This window comes from Lissotriton helveticus, chromosome 10, assembly GCF_964261635.1.
Source record: "Lissotriton helveticus chromosome 10, aLisHel1.1, whole genome shotgun sequence".
NCBI classification, from domain to species: domain Eukaryota; kingdom Metazoa; phylum Chordata; class Amphibia; order Caudata; family Salamandridae; genus Lissotriton; species Lissotriton helveticus.
In genome coordinates, this window is record NC_136071.1 from 385,522,965 (window position 1) to 385,548,750 (window position 25,786).

At 46.4% G+C, this 25,786-nt stretch overlaps 1 protein-coding gene across 2 annotated transcripts in view; it reads left to right on the top strand.

The window, feature by feature from the left end:
• Window positions 1–25,786, top strand: part of ABCB8 (ATP binding cassette subfamily B member 8) — a 518,839-nt gene that overhangs the window by 454,183 nt on the left and 38,870 nt on the right. For both annotated transcript variants that reach the window (XM_078662778.1, XM_078662779.1), the window contains exon 15: window positions 13,629–13,879. In XM_078662778.1, the coding sequence (XP_078518904.1) occupies window positions 13,629–13,879 (251 nt within the window). The remainder of the gene's footprint in view (window positions 1–13,628; window positions 13,880–25,786) is intronic.

Below are 25,786 nucleotides of genomic sequence, written 5' to 3' on the forward strand. Positions count from 1 at the left end.
AGAAAACAAAGACTCAGCACTATTTTGATGTTGGGAAAGACCCGTTTGTTCACATGTCTTTGTGAAACACTATGCTACCTTGAAAACGATAGAGAGCGGTTTGGTCTCAAATTGCTTTCTGGCTTATATACTTTGAAACGTGATTGCACGGCCGTCTAAGAGTCATTAGATGCCTGTGGAGCACGGGAGCTGCGCAGGTTCAGCAGAAGACCTTGAGAGAATTTCACTCTTGACTTCTGAACCTTTATGTGTTGTCTTCACGATATTTTATCATTCATTTCATCCCTACACAGGAGAAACGAGGTAGGGGTTTCACGTCGGAGGGATTGGTACAACCACAGATCTGAAAAAAGACATTGTTTGGTATGCAACAGGATTGTTTGTACATTAGTTCAGCTCACATAGGAATGAGAGTTACATGGTATATATTGTGTCTTCCTCTGCAGTTGGTTACAACACGCTGGCATCACCCCGAATCCCTTCTCCTAGGTTTCAGGTCCAACTTATTTTTCTTTTCAGGTAGGGGTGACACCAGAATATACGAGAAAGGAAAGAAAGTGGGGGGTTCTCATGAAGTGATACGGGGGTGTATTCTAATTGTCTGTCATTCTCGTTACAGATCTCCCTCCCCGCTGTCCCCTTCCTTTCCTTCCCCTGCGGGACTATCCTAGTTGCCTGTGTTTACAACTTCAGGCTCTGGGGGAGTTGTGTAGGGGGAGTTATAGGTAATTCAGCACAGCCCAGAAGAGACCAGAAGAAGGAGCCTGACACCATTCTTTACCTGAGGCCAGAGTAACGCTGTTACATTTTTTAGTTAGCGGGCACACGGAGCAGGAACCACACGGATAGTGCCCATTCGGAACAGTGGTGGTGCTTTTGTTACTTTCAGTGGGTTCGCGCGTATGGAAAAGCCTGTCCTTGAGATTACTTGATCTCTTAAAGGCAAACCTTGGAGGGGGCATATCGAAGTCCTTATTTGATAAGAGACCAATGTCTACGGATAGATTGCCGGATCTTGGTCGCAAGGGGATCATATGTCATGACCACCGGGACGCAGACTTCCTTTTTCTTCACCTTTTTTTCGAGGAGGACACTGCGTGGGGTGTTCAAGGCTCTCTTTTTAGCATGTCTCACAACTTTGGATGGATAATTACGATGTTTGAGTTTAGTCATGAGATCCTGTGACTGTTCCAAAAAGGATTCTGTCGTGGAACAGTTCCTTCTATATCGGAGAAACTGCCCCACAGGGAGATTATCCCTAAGTGCTCTAGGGTGGTAAGAGTTATATAAAAGCGAAGAATTCCTGTCTGTGGTTTTTTGGTGGACACAGGTGCTTAGGGCGTCACCATTGGATTCGATAACTAAATCCAAATAAACAGCAGTCTCACAGCTATAGGACCATGTGAATCTCAAACTGGGATCCTGTATATTGAGCCACTGGAGGAATTCCAAAAGTGTTTCCTCTGTGTCAGACCAAATGCAGAGCACGTCGTCAATATACCACTTCCAGAGGCGCAAATTCCTCTGGAAGGGATTGGTGGAGGGGTAGACGACGTGCTCCTCAAATTGGCCCACGTAGAGACAGGCCAAACTGGGGGCCATAGTGGCCCCCATTGAAGTCCCCGAGGTCTGGAGATAAAGCTGATCTTTATAGCAGAAATAGTTCCTGGTTAGTGCCAATTCGACACACTGCATCACAAAAGATGGCCTCCCCTGCCAGAGTTTCATCCAGCAGCAGGAGGTCAGACTCGTGTCTGTGGCAGCAGCATCCAATTTTTTATGCTGAGGCTCTGTTTAACTTTAACTGGGTAAAGCAGTAACTACATGTCTTCTCCCTCTAGAAGGGTGGAATGCTACCCCCCGCCAGAACTGGCGGGGGGGTAGTATTCCAAAGCGTATGACACCTTACACGACATGTTTTGATAAAGCCAAACCAAAGTTAGCAATAACCACGAGAATTATAATGCACTTAAGAGTATATTGTATGGCTATATCATGGAACAGCTATAAGGACATGGTTCCGAAAGCTGCAGACAGGCTCAGCTCATGCTAGAGCACCATCTGACATAAAACCAAGCACTCTGTCTCCAGGATTGTTAAGGCTTGCCATAGGAGTGACTTACATGTATATATGTGTCTATATATAAGGGTAGATATAGGTATACTATATCTAAGCAAGAGGTGATTACACAACCTTGCCCAAGCTGAGTGATCAGCCTGTGGTGTCAGTTTGGATGGCCAGCCAGGGGTGGCATAATACATGCTGCAGCCCCTGGTAGGCCTCGGATGCACCCTATGCCCTGGGTACCTAAGGTACACTATACAGGGGCTCACAAAGGTGACCTAATACCCAATTGGATATGTACCTCAAGTACATGGTATGAATTTAGAGCGAGAACAGCTGGGCTGTGGGTCTGATTAGCAGGCCCACAGCCACACTAGAGTCGAAAAACCAGTGAATCAGAGCAAAAAGTGGGGGTCACCATAGGAAGCAGACATTAAACTAACCTTGACCAGTTGAGTCTTCATGTTCTAAGTGGAAATATCTGGAGAGTCCATCTGCATTGCCATGGTCAGTTCCAGGTCTATGTTCCACTGTAAAGTCCATGCCCTGTAGGGAAATGGACCACCTGAGTAGTTTGGGATTTTCACTCTTCATCTGATTTAGCCACAAGAGGGGCTTATGGTCTGTCTGAATCTTGAAGTGAGTATCAAACAAGTATGGCCTCAGCTTCTTCAGGGCCCAAACCACAGCAAAGGCCTCCCTCTCAATAGCTGTCCAACGTTTCTCTCTAGGGGTCAGCCTTCTGCTAATAAAAGCAATGAGCTGGTCTTCACCATCTATATTCAATTATGAAAAAACAGCTCCCACACCCAACTCAGAAGCATCTGATTGGACAATGAATTCTTTGGAGTAATCTGGACTTTTCAGAATAGGTGCAGAGCACATGGCCTGCTTCAGGTCATCAAATGCCTTTTGACAGCTGACTGTCCACTGAACTTTCTTTGGCATTTTCTTCGAGGCCAAGTCATTAAGTGGTGTCACAATGGACCCATAAGTCTTAACACACTTTCTGTAATAACCAGACCGGCCCAAGAAAGCTCTGACCTGTGTCTGGGAGGGTGAAGGAGTCCAGTCCTTTATGGTCTGGATCTTGCTCTCCAGTAGTTGAACCTGACCTCCACCTACCAGGTGGCCCATGTACACAACCTTACTCTGCCCTATCTGGCACTTAGTAGCCTTGATAGTTAGGCCTGCCTTCTGCAGGGCCTCCAAAACCTTCTTCAGGTGGATCAGGTGATCTTCCCAGATGGAGCTAAAGACAGCAATATCATCTAGATAAGCTGCACAAAAGTCATCCAGACCTCAGAGGACTTGGCTCACCAACCTTTGGAAAGTGGCAGGTGCATTCTTCAAGCCAAAGGGCATCACCACAAATTGGTAATGACCTCCTGGGGTCAAAAATGCTGTTTTGGCTTTTGCATCATCAGCTAGTGTGATCTGCCAGTAGCCTGCTGTCAGGTCAAATGTGCTCAAAAACTTGGCAGAAGCCAATCTGTCAATGAGCTCAACTGCCCTTGGTATTGGGTGGGCATCTGTCCTAGTGACAGCATTGAGACCTCTGTAGTCCACACAAAACCTCATCTCTCTCTTACCATTTTAGGTGTGAGGTTTAGGCACAAGGACTACTGGACTGGCCCAGGGGCTCTCTGAGGGCTCAATAACTCCCAACTCCAACATCTTTTGGACCTGTGTCCTGATACAGTCCCTGACATGGTCAGGTTGTCTGTAGATTTTACTCTTCACAGGCAGACTGTCACCAGTGTCCACCTCATGGGTGCACCAGTTTGTCTGGCTTGGAGCCAATGAAAACATATGTCTTTAGGCCTGTAGAACTTGTCTGCAGTCCTGTTGCTGTTAGTCAGTGAGGCTGCCTGCCAAGGCTACTCCATCAACTGAACCATCATCAGGGTTCTGAGAAAGCAGGTCTGGGAGAGGGTCACTCTCCTCCTCCTGTCCCTCATCTGTAGCCATGAGCAAGCCCATGTCTGCCCTGTCAACATATGCCTTCAGTCGGTTGACATGAAGCACCCTGTGGGGGCTCCTGGGAGTTCCAAGGTCAACCAAGTAGGTTACCTCTCCATTTTGCTCAATACTTGTGTGGGGTCCAGACCATTTGTCTTGGAGTGCTGATGGGGCCACTGGCTCCAGCACCCACACTTTCTGTCCTGGCTGGTACACAGTCAGCACAGCCTTTTGGTCATGCCAGGCTTTTTGAAGTTCCTGGCTAGCCTCAAGGTTTTAAAAAGCCTTTTTCATGTATTCGGCCATCCTGGAGCGGAGACCAAGTACATAGTCCACTATGTCATGCTTAGGCTTTTTGAGAGGTAACTCCCATCCTTTCTTCACAAGACACAGGGGTCCTCTTACAGGGTGCTTAAACAAAAGTTCAAAAGGGCTGTAGCCAACCCCCTTTTGTGGGACCTCTCTATAAGCGAACAAAATGCAGGGCAGAAGGATGTCCCATCTTCGCCTAAGCTTTTCAGGTAAACCCTTGATCATGCCCTTTAGCGTCTTGTTGAATCTCTCCACAAGATCATTGCATTGTGGGTGATAGGGTGTAGTGAACTTATAGTTCACTCTACACTCCTTCCACATAGCAGTCAAATATCCAGACAAAAAGTTTGCACCTATGTCTGAGGCAACCTCTTTCGGAAAGCCCACTCTTGAGAAAACTCCCAGGAGGGCTCTTGCCACAACAGGGGCTGTTGTGGTCCTTAAGGGAATAGCTTCAGGGTATCTGGTGGCATGATCCACTACCACCAGAATAAACCTGTGCCCAGAAGCTGTTTGGGGATCCATTGGTCCAACAATGTCTATCCCAACTCTCTCAAAGGGTACCCCCACCACAGGTAGTGGTATTAGGGGGGCCTTTGTGGTGCCACCTGATTTGCCACTGGCTTGGCAGGTGACACAGGAGCGACAAAACTCCTTGGTATCTTCTGACATGTGTGGCCAGTGAAAGTGAGGGACAAGCCTGTCCCAAGTCTTGTTCTGGCCAAGATGTCCTGCTAAGGGAATATCATGGGCTAAGGTAAGAAGGAAGCCCCTAAATGTCAAAGGTATGAACAACCTCCTGGAAGCACCAGGCTTGGGGTCTCTAGCCTCTGAATAAAGGAGCCCTTCATCCCAATACACTCTCTGGGTACCTGTAGCATTCCCAGCAGCATCAGCAGCAGCCTGCTGTCTGAGGGGTTCAAGAGAGGGGCAGTCCAGCTGCGCCTGCCTCAGGTCTGCCCTTGAAGGCACCCCTGTCCCAAGAAACTCTACCTGATCAGGCTCAAGCTCTTCTAGGACATTTCCTTCTTGGGTCTCACTATCAGCTTCCTCAGATGGCTGATCTTCTCTCTGAGGCAGGGGGGGGAGGCACTGCCTTAACCCTACTGCTCTTTCTCTTGGTAGGCAACTGGTCCATAGTTTCATGATCCAGTGCCTGTTCAGTTTGGCACTTTTTGGCCTGTGACCTTGTCACAGCAAGGACATGTGCTGATATGCCCAGCATCTCTGCATGAGTCATATACTCCACTTCAGACCAGGTTGAAGCTTCTAGATCATTGCCCAACAAACATTCTACAGGGAGGTCCGAACTTACAACAACCTTCTTGAGGCCAGTTACCCCTCCCAAGGAGAAATTAACAATTGCCATACTATGGGTGGCAGTGACATTGATAGCATTGGTCACTAGGTAATTATCACCTAGTATGATCTGTCCAGGGTCCACAAAGTTAGGCGTCACCATGGTGACACGGGCACATGTGTCCCTGTAGGCCTGAGCCACTTTGTTATTGATTAAAGGTGTCTGTCTGTACTTGCCCAGGTTACTGGGGCTCACAGTAGAGGACATAGCCATGTCCACATCACAGACAAGGACAGCTTGAGTTGGCACTCTGACTAGGCCAGAGTCCATTTCAGTTCCCAGGGTTAACCCTACTACACCCTTCTGTTGAGAACCACCACTATTAGCTGTACTAGGGGGAACAGTTGCCTTGGGGGCAATGGTGGCTGGAGCTGTCTCCTTTTTGGTGCAATCACTGAACCAGTGAGTACTACTTTTACAAAAATTGCACCAAGGTTTCTTTGGACCTTCTTTCTTCGTGGATTTCTTGGAACCCCCCTCATTAGAAGCTTTTTGTGGACCTGGTGAAGACTTCTGGTCTTTTGCTTTCTGATCCCCACCCTTTTGGTCTTGCTTCTTCTGATCACCACCTTGGTTCTGGGTTTTCTGCCTCACCCTGGTTCTGACCCATTTGTCCGCCTTCTTTCCCAATTCTTGGGGAGAGGCCAGATCAGAATCAATCAGGTGTTGATGCAACAACTGGTTCTGACAATTATTAAGTATTTGTTCTCTCATGATCAAATTATACAATCCTGTATAGTTCTTAACTTTACAGCCCAGTAACCAGCCTTCCAGAGCCTTAGTGGCACAATCTGCAAAGTCAGTCCAGTCCAGTGCTGAGTCTGTGTCTTCTGGGTGTCTCTGATCCGCAACCTATACTGCTCAGTAGTTAAGCCAAACCCATCAATCAGAGCACTCTTCAGGACAGTGTAGTTGTCAGCATCCTCATCACCAACTGTGAGGAGCTTGTCTCTTCCTTTTTGTAAAAAAGGAGAGCCATAGGATTGCTGCCCACTGACTTTGGGGTACCTGCTGTACTTTGCAAGCCCTCTCCAAAGCAGTTCTCCACTTGTGGATGTAATCCCCACTCTTGTAGGGAGGGACAATCTTATTTAGGTTGTTATTGTCATAAGACCTCTCCCTATCCTTAGGGATAATGCTGCCACCAGTGGGTTCTAACCCACTTAACTTTTGCTCTCTTGCAAGAGCAAGTCTCTCTTTGACTATGGCAAGTTCTTGCCTCTCAATCCTCAGATTGACTTCCTTCATTCTGGCCTGGTGCTCTCTCCTCTGAGGGGAAGTCATTCTCCTCCTACTGAGCCATTAGAAAGGTGAGATTCCCTGGAGAGGGTTCTCCTCCCTCTGGGCCCAGAGTTAAGCCTATTCGGAGGTTTGAAAGGGGCTATGCCCTCTACAGCACCATGCAAGCTTAGGTTGACCTGGTTAAGTTCTAAAACTTGGACCTGATCAGTGTCATCATCCTCATCCACTTCACTATCATCCAGATTGTGGTCAGGGGAATCTTCTGCTGAGGGCTGACCCTCTTCTGTACTGCCTGATGGACCAGGGTTAGCTGTTTTCTCAACATCAAACTCCTCTAGGATCTCTATCAGTAGCTTGACCCTTGGTTTGACCCTTGTTTTAACTTCCTAGTTGTGCACAAGTGCCTTAACTCATGGAAGGTAAAGGTATCATATATAGAAGGTGCCCTCAGAGGGTCAACTTCTGCTGGGAGAGATCCACTAGGTTCTGCTCTGAGGGATGATCTAGTGAGGTGTGGTGTGTGCACATACCTACACTAAGTGTTACCTACTAAACCTCTCTAGGAGTTGTAGTCAGGGTGTGCTAGGCCCTTTGCTCTACAACAACTAAGTGCAGTAGAACATAAGTATTTAAGACTTGATTTATATGTACCTCTGGGTACCTTAATGTGATCTTTCAAATATCTTAAGATTATATGGTAAAACAATCAGCAAGCTCTTATCCCAACCGCTGCACACCAATGTGAGAAGTTGGCCTGGTATATGATGTTCACTATTCTAGTGAGCACCTTGCACCAGTCCAAGCAACCCTTATGGTGAAGGTTGTAAAGTCAACCTTATAGACCAGCTATCCTTGTGGTAGCATGGACAAAGCAGTCTTAGGCTAACACTTCAGAGAGCATGTGAAGCCAATTGTTTTACCAATTACAATCCCTTGAATACCAAATGAAAAGACACCACACAAGGTATATATCAAATATATATGTATTTATTACTAACACAACCCCTCTGTACTCTTTATGAGGTCAGAGTTCGAGATACAGCACAAGTTACTCAATAAGCATACTATAAGTTGCACAAATACAATTCTGCCCTAGGGGCGCCATGAACCATATACTAAAGAAGTGGTATAAGAACCACTTCAGGAAAGGTGAGTAGGCCTAGGGCCTAGGACATCGCTGGGGCTACGCTGATCGACCAAAGGAACTAGGAGACCCACAGGATGCATGTGCAGTGTCTAAACACACACGTGAGTTACCATAGAGAATCAATGGGAACGTAAAAGTTACAAAGTAGTTGATTTCAGACACTTCCGGGTGGACTACTGGAAAACCCTGTTAAACTAGGACACTTGGATAGTTGTTACCCACGGGAGCACCGGAGTACTCGAGTTACCTCACCCAGGGAAGCCGGGTGCATAGGTGTTCTTTCGTGTCGGGTTTCGTCGCTGAATCCTATGGAGAGCTGCAAGAAAGTGCTGCAGGCAAACAGGAGGAAAGTGTCCGGATGGATCCAAGGGTGGATCGGAGTCGAGAAGAACCTGAAAGCAGAGGGGACAGAGTCTGGGTCACTAGCCAGTGACCAGGAAGGAACCAGGAAGGAACCAGGTGATGTTGAGATGCAATCAGGTGAAGAGGTGAAGCTTGTCTCTGCAGCCACGTGGACCAGGAGGCGTCGATGATGACCAGGAACTGGATACGGACTGTCCCACGAAGGATCTAGCTGTTGGCGGTGGCGGTATCCGGATTGGACACAACAAGCCTTGGCAAAGCAACCCACGCAGGAAGTGAAGATGGGCTTCTGTTCAGACCAGCAAGGTCTGAGGCGCTTTTCTTTCACAGGGAAGCTGGAGCAAGACTGGAGCAATCAAGCAAGCATTGTGGTTTCAAAAGGATGTCTTCAGAGTGGCCACTAGCCAATGGGCTAGCAACCGCAAAGACGCGTCGAGGAGAAATGCAGGCGCAGGCCCCACGTGGCACTCGTGGAGTGTGGAGGGCTGAGCTTTGGTGCACTTACTGCTCGGGGCTGGGGCTTCTTACACCCCAATGCACAACTTCGAGGACGCCTCAGAAGCTGCACAGGTAGCAAAAAGCAGGTATCCGGTCCCACGTCTCTCGTGTCCGCCACGGGTCTCAGCTTTGCTGTGGATGTGGGTCGGAGTCAGAGAAGTCTGGAAGTCCAGAGTCTGCGTCGCTAAGTCTTCAGGATCCGGCTGGAGCGTCGACAAAGCAAACCGGCAAGTTACTGTTGGTGCCTGTTTGCACAGGATGGTCACTCCTTGACCACAAGGGAGATGTCTTCAGTCTTCCAGTCGATATGGAACGTCGAAGGTCCAAGAGTTCGTGTCAGAGTTTCTTTCCAGGATAAATCTAAAGTCTCTAGACTCAGCTCCTATCTTTATACTAAACTAATGGGCTGGATTACCTGCTAGGTACCTCCTGTGGGTGGAACCTGGGAAGGGGGTGGTTACACCCCTTTCCCTTTGTCCAGTTTCTCGCCAGAGCTGGGGCTGGAGTGCCCCAGCAACTGGTTTGAACCGGGCTATGCATGGGGCACCTTGTGTGCCCCAGGCAGTGTCTCATTTCTTTCAACCCACCCTGCCCCAATACACTAAAGTCTGTCTGGGGAGGTGCTAGCACCTCCCAAGGCTGGAAACCTATTGTCCAGGCCTCCCCTGCCGGAGTTTCGTCCAGCAGCAGGAGGTTAGACTCGTGTCTGTGGCAGCAGCATCCATTTTGGGATGCTGAGGCTCTGTTTAACTTTAACCGGGTAAAGTAGTAACTACATGTCTTCTCCCTCTAGAAGGGTGGAATGCTACCCCCGCCGCCAGAACTGGCGGGGGTAGGGGGGTAGTATTCCAAAGCGTATAACACCTTACACGACATGTTTTGATAAAGCCAAACCAAAGTTAGCAATAACCGCGAGGTATGGCTATATCATAGAACAGCTATAAGGACATGGTTCCGAAAGCTGCAGACAGGCTCAGCTTATGCTAGAGCACCATCTCACATAAAACCAAGCACTCTGCCTCCAGAATTGTTAAGGCCTGCCATAGGAGTGACTTACATGTATATATGTGTCTATATATAAGGGTAGATATAGGTATACTATATCTAAGCAAGGGGTGATTACACGACCTTGCCCAAGCTGAGTGATCAGCCTGTGGTGTCAGTTTGGATGGCCAGCCAGGGGTGGCATAATACATGCTGCAGCCCCTGGTAGGCCTTCGATGCACCTATGCCCTGGGTACCTAAGGTACACTATACAGGGGCTCACAAAGGTGACCCAATACCCAATTGGCCATGTACCTCAAGTACATGGTATGAATTTAGAGAGAGAACAGCTGGGCTGTGGGTCTGATTAGCAGGCCCACAGCCACACTAGAGTCGAAAAACCAGTGAATCAGAGCAAAAAGTGGGGGTGACCATAGGGAGCAGACCCTACTCTCCTACAGCATCCCCCAAGGAAATTGCAATATCAGCCAAACTCAGACTGATTCAACTGAGAATCCTTCACCGAGTATATATATCGGGCACGAGGTTGATGCATATGGGCCGAAGCGAAGACGGACTCTGCCGGAGGGGGTGTGGGGAGGTCGGCACTTTCTTTCACATTCTGTGGGAATGTCCTGTGCTGCAGAAATTTTGGAAACAAGTACTTGCCTGTATGCGTGAGGTGTGGGGGGTGGAGCTTCGTCCGGAGGTTAAGAGATGCCTTCTGAACATATGGGAGCCCACAGACCTACCATCAAGGGGCAGGATATGGGTAACATTGGGACTGGCCATTGCAAAAATGAACATAGCAAGATTTTGGGGGGCGGAGACACCGCCTGCGCTCAGCTCGTGGCAAAAAGACATGGACTGGTGTATACTTCAAGAGAAAACAGTGTATGTGGCCCGGGGTTGCCCCCGGAAATGGGTGGCGGTGTAGTCCAACTGGAATGAATTCCGTGGCACCTTATGTGAACCCCCCGAATAACCCCCGTTGATGAGCAGGTAACAATGTGACTTGTAGCTGATCTGGTACCTTCAAGACGTATAATGTGCTAGACGGATCTGTGATTGTTTTGCTTCTCTGAGGAAGAATGTGCAACAAGTGTATTCCCTGTATGTGATGACCACTTACTTTTGTTACTTTTGCAATAAAAAAGAATTTAAAAAAAACATTGAGCAGAAGCTTTTTCGTACATAATCTACCTCTGCCCCCCCCCATTATTTCTAGCTGGTGGACTCTGGGACTTGTCTTCTGCTATAATTGCACTAAATCTGGTTAGTTTTACTCCATATAGTGGTACACTTTTTATTATAATCACCAGTTAGCTTCGTACACACTTCAGAGTAATAAAAAATATTAATATCAGAAAACTTAGAAGACAACCATACATCACTTCTCTGCCCTGGAGCAAATAATTGTTAATGAGAATACATTTTTAAATGATCAAGAATATATCAGAATATAATATTAACTCAATAACAAATGTGTTGGAAGAGCACTATGCCACCAGAACATTGGTTATAGTTATTCCTTTGCAGATGGCAACAATGAAGTCTAAAGAAGTGTGACCTCTCATGCCTTAGGAGAGTTCTTCCAGAACCCCCCCCTCTACACCCATCTCTAGGGTGGATCTCATCAACCTGAGCTTCATCCCTCTATCTGCCAACATTCACCCAACAGACAACGTCTCAAGCCCATCGCCCGCTGCCACCAATATCTGCAAATGGTCCCTAAATTAATTTGTTTGCAAAGCGTTGTCTTCCTGGGAACCACATTTGTAGAGGGATTGAATATGAAGCATCCCACATTATCCTCATGAAATCCCCCCCACCTTCTTTCCAATAAACATTACTCTATCTGTTGGGATTTCTCTGACCAGACCTTCTCACCTGTGCCCAGTTTCCTCCTAACAGTTTCTAATCTGTAGAGTTTTTACAAATGTCCTTCAGTAGATGCCGTTATAACCAAAAATCCCTCTGTCCCTCCATCTCTCATCTGCAGACGTTCTTCTTCCCATATATCATCAGTTTACCAAAGAACGCTTGTTGTACAGTTCCTACTATTTCAGTAAGACTGTGCGTTTTGGCATCATAAGCGTCAAAACTATGCGGGACTGAGTCAGTGCATACCTTCAAAATATGGTGACCTCAATCCAGCTAGCTCACAGGTCACCATCTGGACCTCTGCACCTCACAAGGTGCTGGATGGTGTGTGCAACATTAGATCATGACAACTCTGTCTCCCCAAGGAAATAGTGGAAACAGATTCTATCCTTTCGTTATTAATTCAGGCATGCCTAAAGGGAGACGCAAGTAGTCAATTGGCATTTCAAACATATATTGAAGCAATTGCACTCTTCTGTAAAATACGTGCCCTGAAATGATTAATGAAATTAATGAAATGGAGCAAAACAATGTTACCAGCATTACCAGAATGGTGAACAGAATTAATAATGAAACCATCTGTTATTCAACACCAAGATACCCTTTGCGCTGAACGTGCACTCTACAAATATGATGTGACTTTGCTTATATTAAATATGCATACATACAATTGCACTCCTACCTAGTGCTCCCTAAAGCATAAAGTTTGTGGATCTGCCAGAATGTCCCAGAGTGGTCTAATTCCAATGTATCTGAGGGTGATCTGGGAGCCTTCCTTTGATGTAGAGCAGGTCACTGTCCTTCTCAGGATGGTAACGGGATTCAGCTGGGCTGGAATTCTAGCATGGGCCGACCTTGACAGTTCTAGCAAAATGTTCCTCTCCCTAAACAAAGGAGTGGGAGAGTTTTTATAATAAACCTCACCAATACTGTCCATGCAGAAGTTCTAGTCTGGCTGTTATTGTTTATTCTACTTTTGCAAAGCAGTCGCCGAACAGACACCAACAGACAATAAAATGTTGTGCAGTGAACTTAGGGGCCAGATGTACGACCAAGAAATTTGCGACTTCAAGGAAAACGGGCTGCATTTAAAAAAAATAAAAATGAAGGACAGGCAGTGGTCCCTGGGACCACTGCCTGCCCTTAAAATATATTATTAGAGCCCGTCACAAAGGGGAGGGGGTCCCCTGGGGACCCTTCCCATTTGCGAGTGGATTACCACCCTTCTGGGAAGGGTGGTAAACTGTGACTGTTTTGCAACCACAATCGCGGTTGCAAAACGGTCATACATGGCATTTGGGGTTGCTATTAGGAAGAGACCGCCCGTTCCTAATAGCGAGTGGCAAAACACTATTTTGTAAGTCTCAAAGTTTTGCGACTCACAAAATAGGGTTTCTACATGGCCAACAGGATTTTTGCATGTGCAAACGGGTCTAAGACTCATTTGCGCATGCAAAAATCCGCCGTAAATCTGGCCCTTAGTCCTTGTACAAAATGTTCAAGGGCTTGATAATATGCCAATGAAGAAGTGCAAGTGTAAGCACACCAATTTCTGAGAATATTATCCTCTACAGGTGCGCAAACAAATGTGTGTTGAAAGTCAACTTTAAACGTGAACATGTAAAATGGTGGTGTTCAGTGCCCCACGGCCTATGTAACCACATACACTTTTGTCTTTGTAATTTGTGTTGTATTTGTTATTCAGATTCTGAAGGTCCTAGCTTTACAAACGTTCTCCTTCTATGCATGTTTAGCAGATGGCCTTGTGTACTGTGTCTGCAGTGCTCATCCCCTCTCTCTCTTTCCTGTAGGTGAGCGTGGGGTAACTCTTTCTGGGGGACAGAAACAGAGAATTGCCATTGCCCGGGCTCTCATAAAGAACCCCAGCATCCTGATCCTGGATGAAGCTACAAGCGCCCTGGACTCTGAGTCGGAGTGGGTTGTTCAGCAGGCACTGGACAAGGCCACATCAAACCGCACAGTTCTTGTCATTGCACATCGACTCAGTACAATCTTTGGGGCTGACCTCATCGTCGTGCTGTCCGACGGGAAAGTGATTGAGGTAACTGTGAGCTATTTGTGAATCACATAATGCATGAGTGTATTTACTAAGCAGTCTTCCTGTACTACTCAAGGTGTTTTCATCTGATGATGTTACTAATACTCCATAGAATCCTACCTAATATCTCCTCCCTTATCATTCTCCACCAGAAACAAAACCTGCTTCTATTGGGCTGGGAAACCAGCGTTTACAGCCACAAAAGGGGTGGCATATAAACCCTCCTTTAGTTTCTTCCAGGAATTCAGCAGAGAATAAACAAAACTTGATGATCTAGTCACTAGTTAATGAAAAATCTCTTGATAATTCTGGGATTGATTACAACCAGCGAAATGAAAGTATTTAAAAGAGAAGAGGTCATTCACCCATGTTTACTCCAAAACCTCTAAATGCAATAGTATTATAGTATGGCAATGTTATTAATCTACTGCGGTGGCTGTATTTAAAAGCAACATCTAAATGAAGTCTTTAGATAAAAAAAGGGAGTCCTCTCAGGTCCCAGAATAAAGGAGAAAGGGAAGAAATAGGTATCACACAAAGCTAAACTATTGGCACAAATCATGAAAACATGCCCTCTTAGGGTCACAAAGAGGAGAAACTTGGGGGCATACTACCAACAATTAGCGATATTTATCGCTAACTAGGCTTAGCAACGAATTTTTTATCGCTAAGCATCGCCGGAAAATATCGCAGAGATAACGTGCTATTAGCAACGTTTATCTCCAAAGCGATACATTTTCCGGCGATAGCGTGAATATCGCTGAGAATACAGCGATATTCACGCATTAACGACAAAATGCTCTTAGCCATGTTATCCACCTCCCATTGGATAACATGGCTAAGAACTGGTTTGAGCAGGCGTTAGTTTTTGGAGATATTCGCGCTTCGCGTGAACATTTCCAACGCTACGCCTTCCGATAGCGACGTTATCGACTGCTTTCAGTCGCTAACGGGTTGGGTACGCCCACTTTGCATGTCATTAGCGATAAATATCGCTGACATGCAAAGCGGGCCCCAAACCGCTCGCTATCGCCTACAAGCTGTCGCTAACTGCTGTTAGCGATAGCTGGCTAATAGGGTGATAGAATTTTTGCCGCTTAGCGGCCGAAAACAGCCGCTAAACCGGCGAAAATTGCCTATCGCCCCCCCCCCCTTGATAATATGCCCCATGATCTTTGATACCTTACTGTGCTAAAATGTTACCAACTTCTACATGTTCTAGTCTACTCTCACCATACATCTTGATCAGCATGTCAAATTTTTCTGAACAACTTTTCAGGAAATATTACTGAGTGGGTGAACTGTTGGTGATGCTGCTGAATGTGGATCTAGAAGATGGAGGTTCTAATCCCAAGGTTCTCAAGTAAAACGCACATAAAAGCAGTTCCTTCATCAGTTTACAAACATCAGAGGTCTCTGATATTGGTGAGAGAGGCTCTGATGTTCCTAGGTCTCTTAGCCTCCTTGATCCACCTTTTCGATTATGCCAGGTGCTCCATGTGACTCTACAGTGGAATCTGAAGTTACAGAGGGCCCAGCACCAAGGAAATCTATTGCATGCCTTCCAGATTTAGGTGGAAATAGCTCAGTTCTGCGTTGGTGGCTCCTCAAATCCAATTGTTCTTGTGGCAGGCCCTTTTCCCTTCCCCTCCATTTCCCACATTATGGTGGTTGATGGATGCTTCATTGCTCAGTTGGGGAAGTCCTCTGGGGGAGTTGGAGACAAGTGAACACTCGTCTCCAATGGAAGGTCATCTCCGCATCAGTCTGTTGGAGTTGCATGAAGGCCTGTGGTCAATCAGGTAAGACGGGTGCAGGTTTTCACAGGCCACACCATAGCCTTGTGGGATTGCTGCAAACAGGGTAGAATGGGGTATTTAGTTCTGTGCCAGGAGGCTCTGCGCCTCTGGAGTTATTTGGAGCATCAGGGCAATTCCTTGATCGTGAACCACTTGTCTGTACCCTTAAATGCCAGAGCAGACAAACTAAGCATTCTGCATATGGCAGATCACGAATGGCTTCTCCATCTCAAAGTGGCACAAGGCATCTTTCAGCTGTGGTGAGAACCCCAGCTAGATATGTTTGCCACCATCAAGAGCGTGCAGTGTCAAACGTTTTGTGTGATGGAAATTCTGTGAGTACATGTGCTGGAAATGCATTCCAACATGGCCAGTTCTACGATTATCGGGCCCCGGCCAAAAGGGAATGTGCGAGACCCCTCTAATTTACATAAATGACACTTCAAGGGCTCCAGAAGCTGTTTTGTGCAGACTCCTCCTGGGCTGCAGCTCCTACTCTCAACCACCTACAAGGGCCTCTTTTACAGCTCCTATCGAGCCTAAGGTGTGAGAATTGCATGTGGGCTGAAAGTTAAAACTATGTGGGCTGTAAAGTGCTGGAAATAGGGCGCCCCGCAGTGTTTCTGAATGGGAAGCTGGGCAGGAGCCTAATTGCAGGACAAACCTGCAAAATGTGTCTCCTTGCAACTGGGACAAGAGGAAGTATCTCCCTCCACTAGGCCTTCCCTCACCATCCCTGAGAGGCCCTGGGAGGGGGCCCCCTCCTATGGGCCCAATTGCAAGGAGACACCTTTCATTGAGTTGGATCGGCAGGGGTACAAGAGGACCAGTTGGTTGTGTGTTGCACAGGTGCGGGGCCCATGCTGGTGGACTGAGTGCGAGGCCCTGGGCAGCAGCCCACTCTGCCCATGCCTAGCGCTGGCCCTGCATTCCAGCTGTAACAAAAGCCAGGACTTTTGTATGCTTTTGTGCCTTTACTGCTTCTCCCTTGAGTTTTGAAAAACACCTGGAACTTCAAGACCCAAGTCATCATACTGGCTTCATATTTGGCCTGGAACTTCTGAGCATTAGCATCTGCCCTCTGATTGGATTACCACTTTGAAGGATATTATTTTGCAGCAGGAGGGCAGGGTCCTTCACCCAAACCATTGCAATCTACACCTCAATGCATGAAGATTGAGTGGAAGCAGTTGACTGTGTTTGATCTGCCAGTGGTGAATGTCATCCTCGTTGCCAAGCACCCTTCCATAAAGTCCATTTATGCTGAGCACTGCAACCATTTTGTTGTCTGGCGTGGTTCCAAAAGATAGAACTTTTACAAACCAAGCTGTAAAATGTTCTTGTGTTTGGTATGACTTTGACCAAGCAAGGCCTTGCAAAGGGCAATTATAATGTTGTTTGTTGCCCATGTCAGACCTTCTATGTTTCCCAGACAGACCATTCATGTTCATATCTTAAATCTCCTGTTGTGATTAAAGGTTTGAAAAACTTTTTCTCCCAAACTGTCTGTGATGCCGCAGTGGGGCCTTAATTTGGTTATTATATTTCTCATGTGTACGCCCTTTCAGCTGATGGATAACAGTTCGCTGTAACTCCTAACTTTAAAGTCTGTCTTCCTCATTGCGATTACCTCAGCTCGTTGCGTGAGTGAGCTTCAGGAATTGTTGGTGCAACTGCTTTACAAGACCTTTTTCTTGAACAAACTGAGAACTCGGGCGGCCTTCTTGCCTTAAGTCATGACTCCCTTCCATGTTAAATGTAAAAACACCCATGGCAACTCAAAAATGTAAAGTTAGTGTTCGATCTAGATAAAGGGCTCACAACTAAATGTGTCTAGGGTGAATACAAAACATATTTTTTGTTAATGATCAACAAGGTAAAAAATATTATTAAAAACACATGATTTATCAAATGTCATTGCTATATTGGTGTACATATGCAATACATTATACTTTGGCATGAATACCAACAATCATGTCCGACAAATATCTCAAGATTTGTATCGTCAAACATTCATCTCACCCAGACACAGCTAACAGAGTACATTAAATCTCCCTTCCACATTGAGCAATAGTTGACCTTGCCAGGTTCTTTGACTCACTCACCACTCGAAAGAGGAGGAGAGGCTTCATTGATTGGCCCAAAAAGAATGTTAAGCTTTTATATGGATCTTACGAAAAAACATAAGGGGAGATTCACTAAGATTGTATGCTGTGTTTGTGTCACAAAAGTGACACACATCGGTTAGAAATCTGGTTATTCCGATTTACTTTCCAGGGCTAAACTTGTTTAGCACTGGAAATAACATGAAAGTATTGCAAAGCAGCGTTTAGCGCCAAGGGGCCGTACCATGGGTGGAGCATGGGCATTGCCATGCAACCACCCAAGGTTTCTAACGCTAAACCCAATTTACTAAATAAAGTAGACAGGGTTTAGGTTCAGAAAACTGTGCCCTTTTGAAGTAGGCGCATGGAAGGAGAAATGCATTAATTTCTCCTTTTTTCCGACTTTGTACGTGTGCTGCACTGTACAGCACACATTCAAAGAGGGTAAATGGTTTAAGGCACTCTATGCATAGTGTTTTGTACTGGAAGGGTACCCTTCCAGTACAAAACCTATGCTAAACTCACAGAGGCACTCTTGCACCATGCCGCAAAGGTGTTTCCTTGGAGCACGGCAGCTGATTTCCTTGCTGGTGCATAGTGAAAGAGGAGGAGAGTGCCATATTTCATTAAATTTGGCGCTCTTCAACATTTCATGCAGCACAATATTTGCAGCTGCTAAACGTCGCTGTTTGAAAAAGTGGCAAATCTGCCCCACAGTGCGGACAATCAGCTTCTTGGTGGGGGTGGTGTCTCTAGGGCAAACAAAGGGAAAACTGTGCAGAAAAGGACCCTGCTGATGTATCTGTATTAACATCTTATATGCACTGACCAAGAAGTAGCTTTCGGAAGGCTTGAGATCCCATTACACCAATGCTAAGGCTGATACCTCTGTTTTGACAGGTGGATGGTCATTTCGCCTGCTCGGTCATGTAATAGTTTTATAACTGAGTCCACTCCACAGAACCTCTATCTGATGAGGCACTGTTCCAAGGTGAGAACTATGCGATTAGAAGTGTCCAGAAGTAACAACCTTTCTGGTGAAAACTATGTAACCGCAGGTTCCTCACGCTTTCCCACTTCTCCGTTGTCTGGAGTTGTCACTTTATACCATCTAAAAAATCTGCACACTGATTCTAACAATTGTCAATGCTTTGTTTCTGAGGGTTCGGAAAGAGAACAATAAGAAACTGACATCAGCATGTAGGGGTGGCACTTACATGTGGCTCCACTCTAGGGCGGTACAGAGCTAACACGAAGCCTCGTGGCACTCCATAGAGGCACGCGGAGCATTGCTGGCAAAGAGTGGCTGGATCCAGTCTGGTGCCTGATTGGGGTATTCTAACATGAGGAATCTTTGGTTAGGTAGAGTATTACCTAGAAAAAGTGTTACCAAAAATAAGTAACTTGTTCTGCTGGTCTAAAATTACAGATGCATTGTAGGCTTCTGGCTGGATATATAGTGTCACGTATTAAATATTCTATTTAGTGAGGAGCATTTCTATATCCAGAACGTGGATGACGTGTAAAAGAGTAAAAAGGGTTCTTATGTAGCGAATCCAAGATTGTCCTGGAACAATGTCCACTTATTTATTAAGGACTGAACAGGAGGTCATCTGAGGCCTGAAGGCCAATGTTTTAAAAATAGCAATTATACACTGCACAAGTGTCTGTGCAACACGAGCAACATGTTCTTGCATATTAAAGAAGTAGGCTCCATAGATTTGACACAACCAGAGGCAGTGGTGGTCACTTAAAGCATAATTCCCCACAATGAAAAGGCTAAGCTTACGTTCCACCTATTTTACTTTGAAAAGCAGTAATTGGGGACAAACTTGTTGGGGAAGGAGGGATAAAGAATATTTTCTGTACTTCTTTATTTACTCACAAAGTACTTTACTTGCTGTAGCACTGATATGCAATTGTTCATATTTGAGCTATAGGGTGACCATAAGAATGAACTCACATTTGTGAGGAGTATAAAATATTACCAGTTCTCACTATACCTTTCATTTCCGCGATTGTCCCGAGAGCACAGAAAGATCAGAGAAGAAACACCCGGGCTTTTCATCAGGTCTCTGCTGAGATGGTGTCTGATGCGCTCTGTCGCCATCCTTGTTTATTTTCGGGTAGTTTGGAGGAAAATCTTGAATTAGTATATAAAAGGATGACTGCTATCTTCGAGGAGTTAGCCCCAGAGAAGCCGGCTAAGTCTGCCGATAGGCGTGCTTCGGCCCCGTGGTTTACCGCATCTCTGGGTGTGATGCGGCAAGATTGTAAGAAAGCCGAAAGGGCCTGGAGACGCCTGTATGACCCTCATCTCAAGGCTAGCTATAGAGAGTCCATTAAGTTATACCACAGGCACATTTTAGCAGGAAAAAAAGCTTACCTGGAGCGTAGAATAGATGATGCTGAGAGCACCAGTAAAGAGCTATTCAGGATAGTCAAGGAGTTTGTTTCTCCCTCCACTGGTGCTCCCTCCCATGAGCACACTGAAGTCTGGATTAGCCAGTTAGCGGATTTCTTTGTGGACAAAATTAAAGCTATCCACGACTCTTTTTCCTGTTCTTGCTCCTTGTCTGTGCAGGGTTCTATATCCAGCCTGAAAACATCTATATTGGAGGAAGGCCCACTTCTATTGGAATTTCCGGTAATGTCTAAGCCCTGCGCTTTTTAACATCTATATGGCCCCGCTGGCGGCGGTTGCGGAATCTTTTGGTGCCCAGATCATAACTTACGCTGATGACACCCAGTTGCTCTTTACATCTGATAAGGGTAAGGACTTTGACGGCCCACGGATTAGAGACTGTCTGGGAGCCGTCTTTACCTGGTTCCAGCGCCACAGCCTAAAATGCAACCCAGACAAGTCAGAGTTGCTTTTTTTGTGGTTGTCCACCAGATCCTGGCTGGAAGGCCTGGTGGCCTTCAGACATGTCTCCGCCGGATACTGCCTCTTCCAAAGCTAAAAATCTGGGCTTTGTGATTGATGATGGCTTTACCTTTGGTCCTCAGATTACCGGGCTGACCGGAAAATGCTTCGGCCTCTTGAAAATGTTACGGAAATTCCTTCCGTTGCTGTCACTGAAGCACAGAAAGATCATTGTGCAGGCCTTGATAGGTTCGCGTTTAGACTACGTGAACGTTCTCTATCTTGGCCTTCCGAAGTATCTCCTGACGCGACTGCAGATTGTGCAGAATTCTGCGGCTAGAGCCATTTTTGGTCTCCAGCGCAGGGCCGGAGCCACAGAATTACTAAAAAAACTGCACTGGCTCCCAGTCGCTAAGAGGATCGTCTTTAAGGCGCTTACCTTTGCCTTCAAGGCCCTTCATCGGATTGGCCCCAAATATCTACAGAAGCGCCTGGCTTTCTATGTACCTCGTAGGACACTACGTTCCGCGACTTTATTCAAAGCTTTGATTCCTCCCATCTGCCGGGCTAGAATCGGAGGACGCTCTTTTCGCTTTCTGGCGTCTCAAGGCTGGAATGAGATGCCTGTTTCGCTCAGGAAAGCCGAGGACCTGCTCTCTTTTAGGAAAGGCTTAAAAACTTGGCTTTTTATTCAGTAATTGTCTTTTCTGTTTTTTTCTGTTTCCGTAGTGTAATGCTCTCTCTCAGAATGAGGGCTCTTTGTCAAAGCGCCGGGACACTCCTAGGAGTAGCCGTGCGCTATAAAAGAGCATTTTTAACATAACATAACATAACTTCCGGGATCAAGCCAGCCATTAGAGGGTTCATAAAATGTCCAGTGTTTGTAGCTACAGTTAAAAGCCTAGAACCAATCCTCGCATATACATATCCTAATATGATCTGAAACATCAACAGCACAACTTCAAGGATTGTGGTCATCATCTGGTTTTAAGAGTGAGCTCAAGTCCAATCAAATTCAAAACTTCTATATTGTAGGGTATTCATTGAGGGTTACAAATATTAGTAAAATCCCCAGCTCCATGTGGGGAGCCCGGAAAATTTTATTTCAAATATATATACATGAATAAAGAGGGTGAAAAATCTGATGTGCATTGGGAGAAGTTGGCCTGATGTATGATGTCCACAATTCTGTGGGCACCTTGTATCAGTCCAAACAATCCCTTATGGTGGTGGTTGTAAATTCAGCCTTATAGACAAGCTATCCTAGTGGTAGCATGGACTAAGCAGTCTCAGGCTAAACTCAAGAGGGCATGTGAAGCCAGCTGTTTTACCATATGCAATCCTGTAATATCAAATGAAAGGACACCACACAAGTTATATATTATAAAAAATATATGTATTTATTACTAGAATAATCCCCTGTACTCTTTATGAGTATAGAAGCACAAGCGTTTAAACAAAAGCACAGTTTAACATATGAAAGTTGCACGTTTATGGATGAGGCCGGTGGCCACTCAAACCATATGTCAAAAAAGTGGTATAAGTATCACTTTACAATCAGTGGTAAGGCCTGGGGCCTTGGGAATCGCAGGGACTACACTGGACTAACAGCAGTTAGGACGGGAGTAGCCCGCGGGATTCGGGTGCAGCGCTAAAAGCACACGCATGCACCAATGTAAAGTCAATGGTGCGTAAAAGTTACAAAGTTACTGTTTTAGAAGTCTTCTGACTGGACTAGAACTTAGCCACTTAAATCTAGGACACTAGAGCTGTAAACCACTACAGGAGCACCGGCGTTCATGAGTTACCTCACCCACAGGAAGAGGGTGCATAGGTGCCAAATCGTGTCGGGTTTCGTCGTGTAGTTCTATGGTGCCTGGAGATGAAGATGCTGCAGGCGGCCAGGAGAGAAGAGTCCGGTTGGATCCAAGGGTGGATCGAAGATGTAAAGTACCTGGAAGCAGAGGGGACAGAGTCTAGGTCACTAGCCAGTGACCAGGAAGGAACCAGGCGATGTTGGGCGCAATCAGGTGGTTGTCGAGAAGCTTGTCTCCGCTGCCACGTGGACTCTGGGGCACCGAGGATGACCTCCAGTGAATCAGGAGCTGTCCCACGAAGGCTCTCGCAGTCGGCGGTGTCGGCTTTCGGATCGGAGTTAACAAGCCTTGGCAAGGGCAACCCACGCAGGATTCGAAGATCGCTTCTTACTCGGACCAGCAAGGTCAGAGAGGTTGCTCCTTTTTAGGGGAGCGAGGGCCAGTCTGGAGCAACCAGACTAGCAGTGTAAATTCAAAGGTTCGTCGGTACTGGGGCCACTAGCCAACGGGCAAGTGACCGGACCAACGCGTTGAGCAGAAAAATGCAAAAGGGCTCCACGCAGCACTCGGTGAGTGTGGAGGGGAGATCTTCGGTGCAAAAGCTGCTCAGGGCTGTGGCTTCTCTAACCCCAATGCACAGCTTCGAGGGTGCCTCGGGAGCTGCACGGTCAGCACATCGTAGTTTTTCCAAGATGGCCGGCTCCACGCTTCACGTCGCCTCCACGGGTCTCAGATTCGCTGGGACCGTGGATCGGGCTGCTGGAAGTCAGGGAAGCTGGGTCTTGTCGATCTCTGTCGCTCGAGTTCTGGCGGGAACTGCAACAAAGCAAACCGTGAGGCGCTGGATGGTACCTGTTTGCACAGGGTGGTCACTCCTTGACCACAAGGGAGATTCTTCAGTCTTCTACGTCGAGTAGGATGTCGAAGGGTCCAGAGTTTCGTTTCATAAGTTTCAGTCTGGATAATCTGATGTGCATTGGCACAGCTCCTACCTTTATTCCAAATCAAGGGGCTGGATTACCTGCTAGGTTCCTCCTATGGGTGGGACCCAGGAAGGGGGTGGTTACACCCCTTTCTCTTTGTCCAGTTTCGTGCCGGAGCTGGGGCTGGAGTGCCCCAGAACCGGTTTGACTGGGTTTTGCATGGGACACCTTGTGTGCCCCAGGCAGTGTCTAGTTTCTTTCAACCCTCCCTGCTCCAATCCACTATCTCCTGTCTGGGGTGGTGTAGCACCTCCCTGTGACAGGAAACTCTTTGTCCAAGCCTCCCCTGCCAGGTTTCGGCCAGCAGCAGGAGGTCAGACTTGTGTCGGGGCAGCAGCATCCATTTTGTGATGCTGAGGCTCTGGTTAGGATTAACCGCGTTTTAAGTAAAGTAACATGTCTTCTCCCTCTAGAAGGGTGGAATGCTACCCTGTCACCAGAACTGGCGAGGGGGTAGTATTCCAAAGTGTATGACACCTTACACGACATGTTTTGATAAAGCCAAACCAAAGTTAGCACTAACCGCGAGGATTATAATGCACTTAAGAGTATATGGTATGGCAATATCCTGGAACAGCAGTAAGGAAATGGTTCCGACCTCTGCAGACAGGCTCAGCTCATGCTAGAGCACCATCTCACATAAAACCAAGCACTCTGCCTCCAGGTTTGTTAAGGCCTGCCATAGGAGTGACTGATAGGTATATATGTGTCCCGATATAGGGTTAGATACAGATATACTATATCTAAGCAAGGGGTGAATACACCACCTTGCCCCAGCTGAGTGATCAGCAGGTGTGTCGATTTGAATGGCCAGAGCTAGGGGTGGCAAAAGATATGCTGCAGCCCCTGGTAGGCCTTGGATGCACCTATGCCCTGGGCACCTATAGTGCATGGTACAGGGGCTGATAAGGTGTCCAGTACCAAATTGGTGATGTACCTATAGTACATGGATAGTAATTTAGAGAGAGAACAGCTGGCTGTGGGTCTGATTAGCAGGCTCACAGCCACATTAAGTCGAAAACCAGTGAAGCAAAAAGCAAAAATTGGGGTGACCATAGGAAAGCAGACCCTACTCTCCTACATGCATATGTATCAATCACCCACAAAACCATATCAAATGCAAGGTTTTCAGAATTGTTGACAATTTATTATAGAAAATATTCTTTCTCATAATTGCGTTGTAGTAACTACTTTGCCAACTTCTACCTAACATGTCTAAGTAATGTTAATAAGAGCAGCCTAACAGGTTCACATTGTAAGAGTTAAAAAAATAAACCACCCTCTCATTATGGTTCCCTGGCTTACTACCCATGAATTCTTGCACTGGCAGTTACTTCTTTTATAAAGGCTTATGTGAGTGGGATACTCTAACCCCATGTTACTTTCATATATGTTTATAGGAAATATATTGTCTCAGATATCTTTCTTTTTCGATTTCATTCAATGTCTTTTTCACCTTGGAAGCTGTTAGACTTGGCATCTTTTGGCAAGTTTCCCCTGAGTTTTTTCTTTCTGACCTCCAGGTTTTGACTCTGGTTTTGCTGGCTTAGTGTTTCAACGCACTTTCTCACTGCTGATCAGTGTTAAAGTGCAAGTGCTCCTGTTGAAAAGTATGTTATGGATTGGTGTTTCCATGATTGGCATATTTGATTTATATGTCAGTCCCTAGTAAAGTGCACTGAGTGTGCCAGGACCTGTAAATCAAATGCTGTTAGTGGGCTGCAGCACTGGATTGTGCCACCCACATGAACAGCCTGTACATGTAACTCTGGCCTGCCATTGCAGAGCCTATGTGCAGTCTGGTACTGCCATGTCGACTTGGCAAGTGTACCCACTTACCAGGCCTTAACCATCCCTTTTCGCACATGTCAGTCACGCCTAAGGTAGGCCCAAGGTACCCTCGTGGGCCGGGTGCAGTGTATGTGAAAGGTAGGACATGCCCTGGTGTGTGTAGCATGTCCTGATCGTGAATTACTGCCAATTTCGTTTTTCACGATCACAAGGCTACCTGTTCCCATACGACAGAATGGGGAATTTGTTTATAATATCTTATAAATATAACTGGCACTGGGAACTAGGTAAAGAAAGGAAGTTTAGTATGCCTGGACTTAGCATCTAAAGATTCATCGTTTAGTGAAGGTGATTTTTACATTCTGTTAAAAAGTAGGTATTTTCTTGCTCACCAGTACGCCTCTGCTGGGTTTGTGGATTGACTGTCTGGGTTTTGGATGATAGGGGCTAGGGAGGAGCAGTGGTTCCAGATGGTCTAGATGGGTCAGGAAAGGGCTGAATCGACCTGGGCTGCATTTAGAGTAGGGGGAGGAGATTTCCTTTCACCTG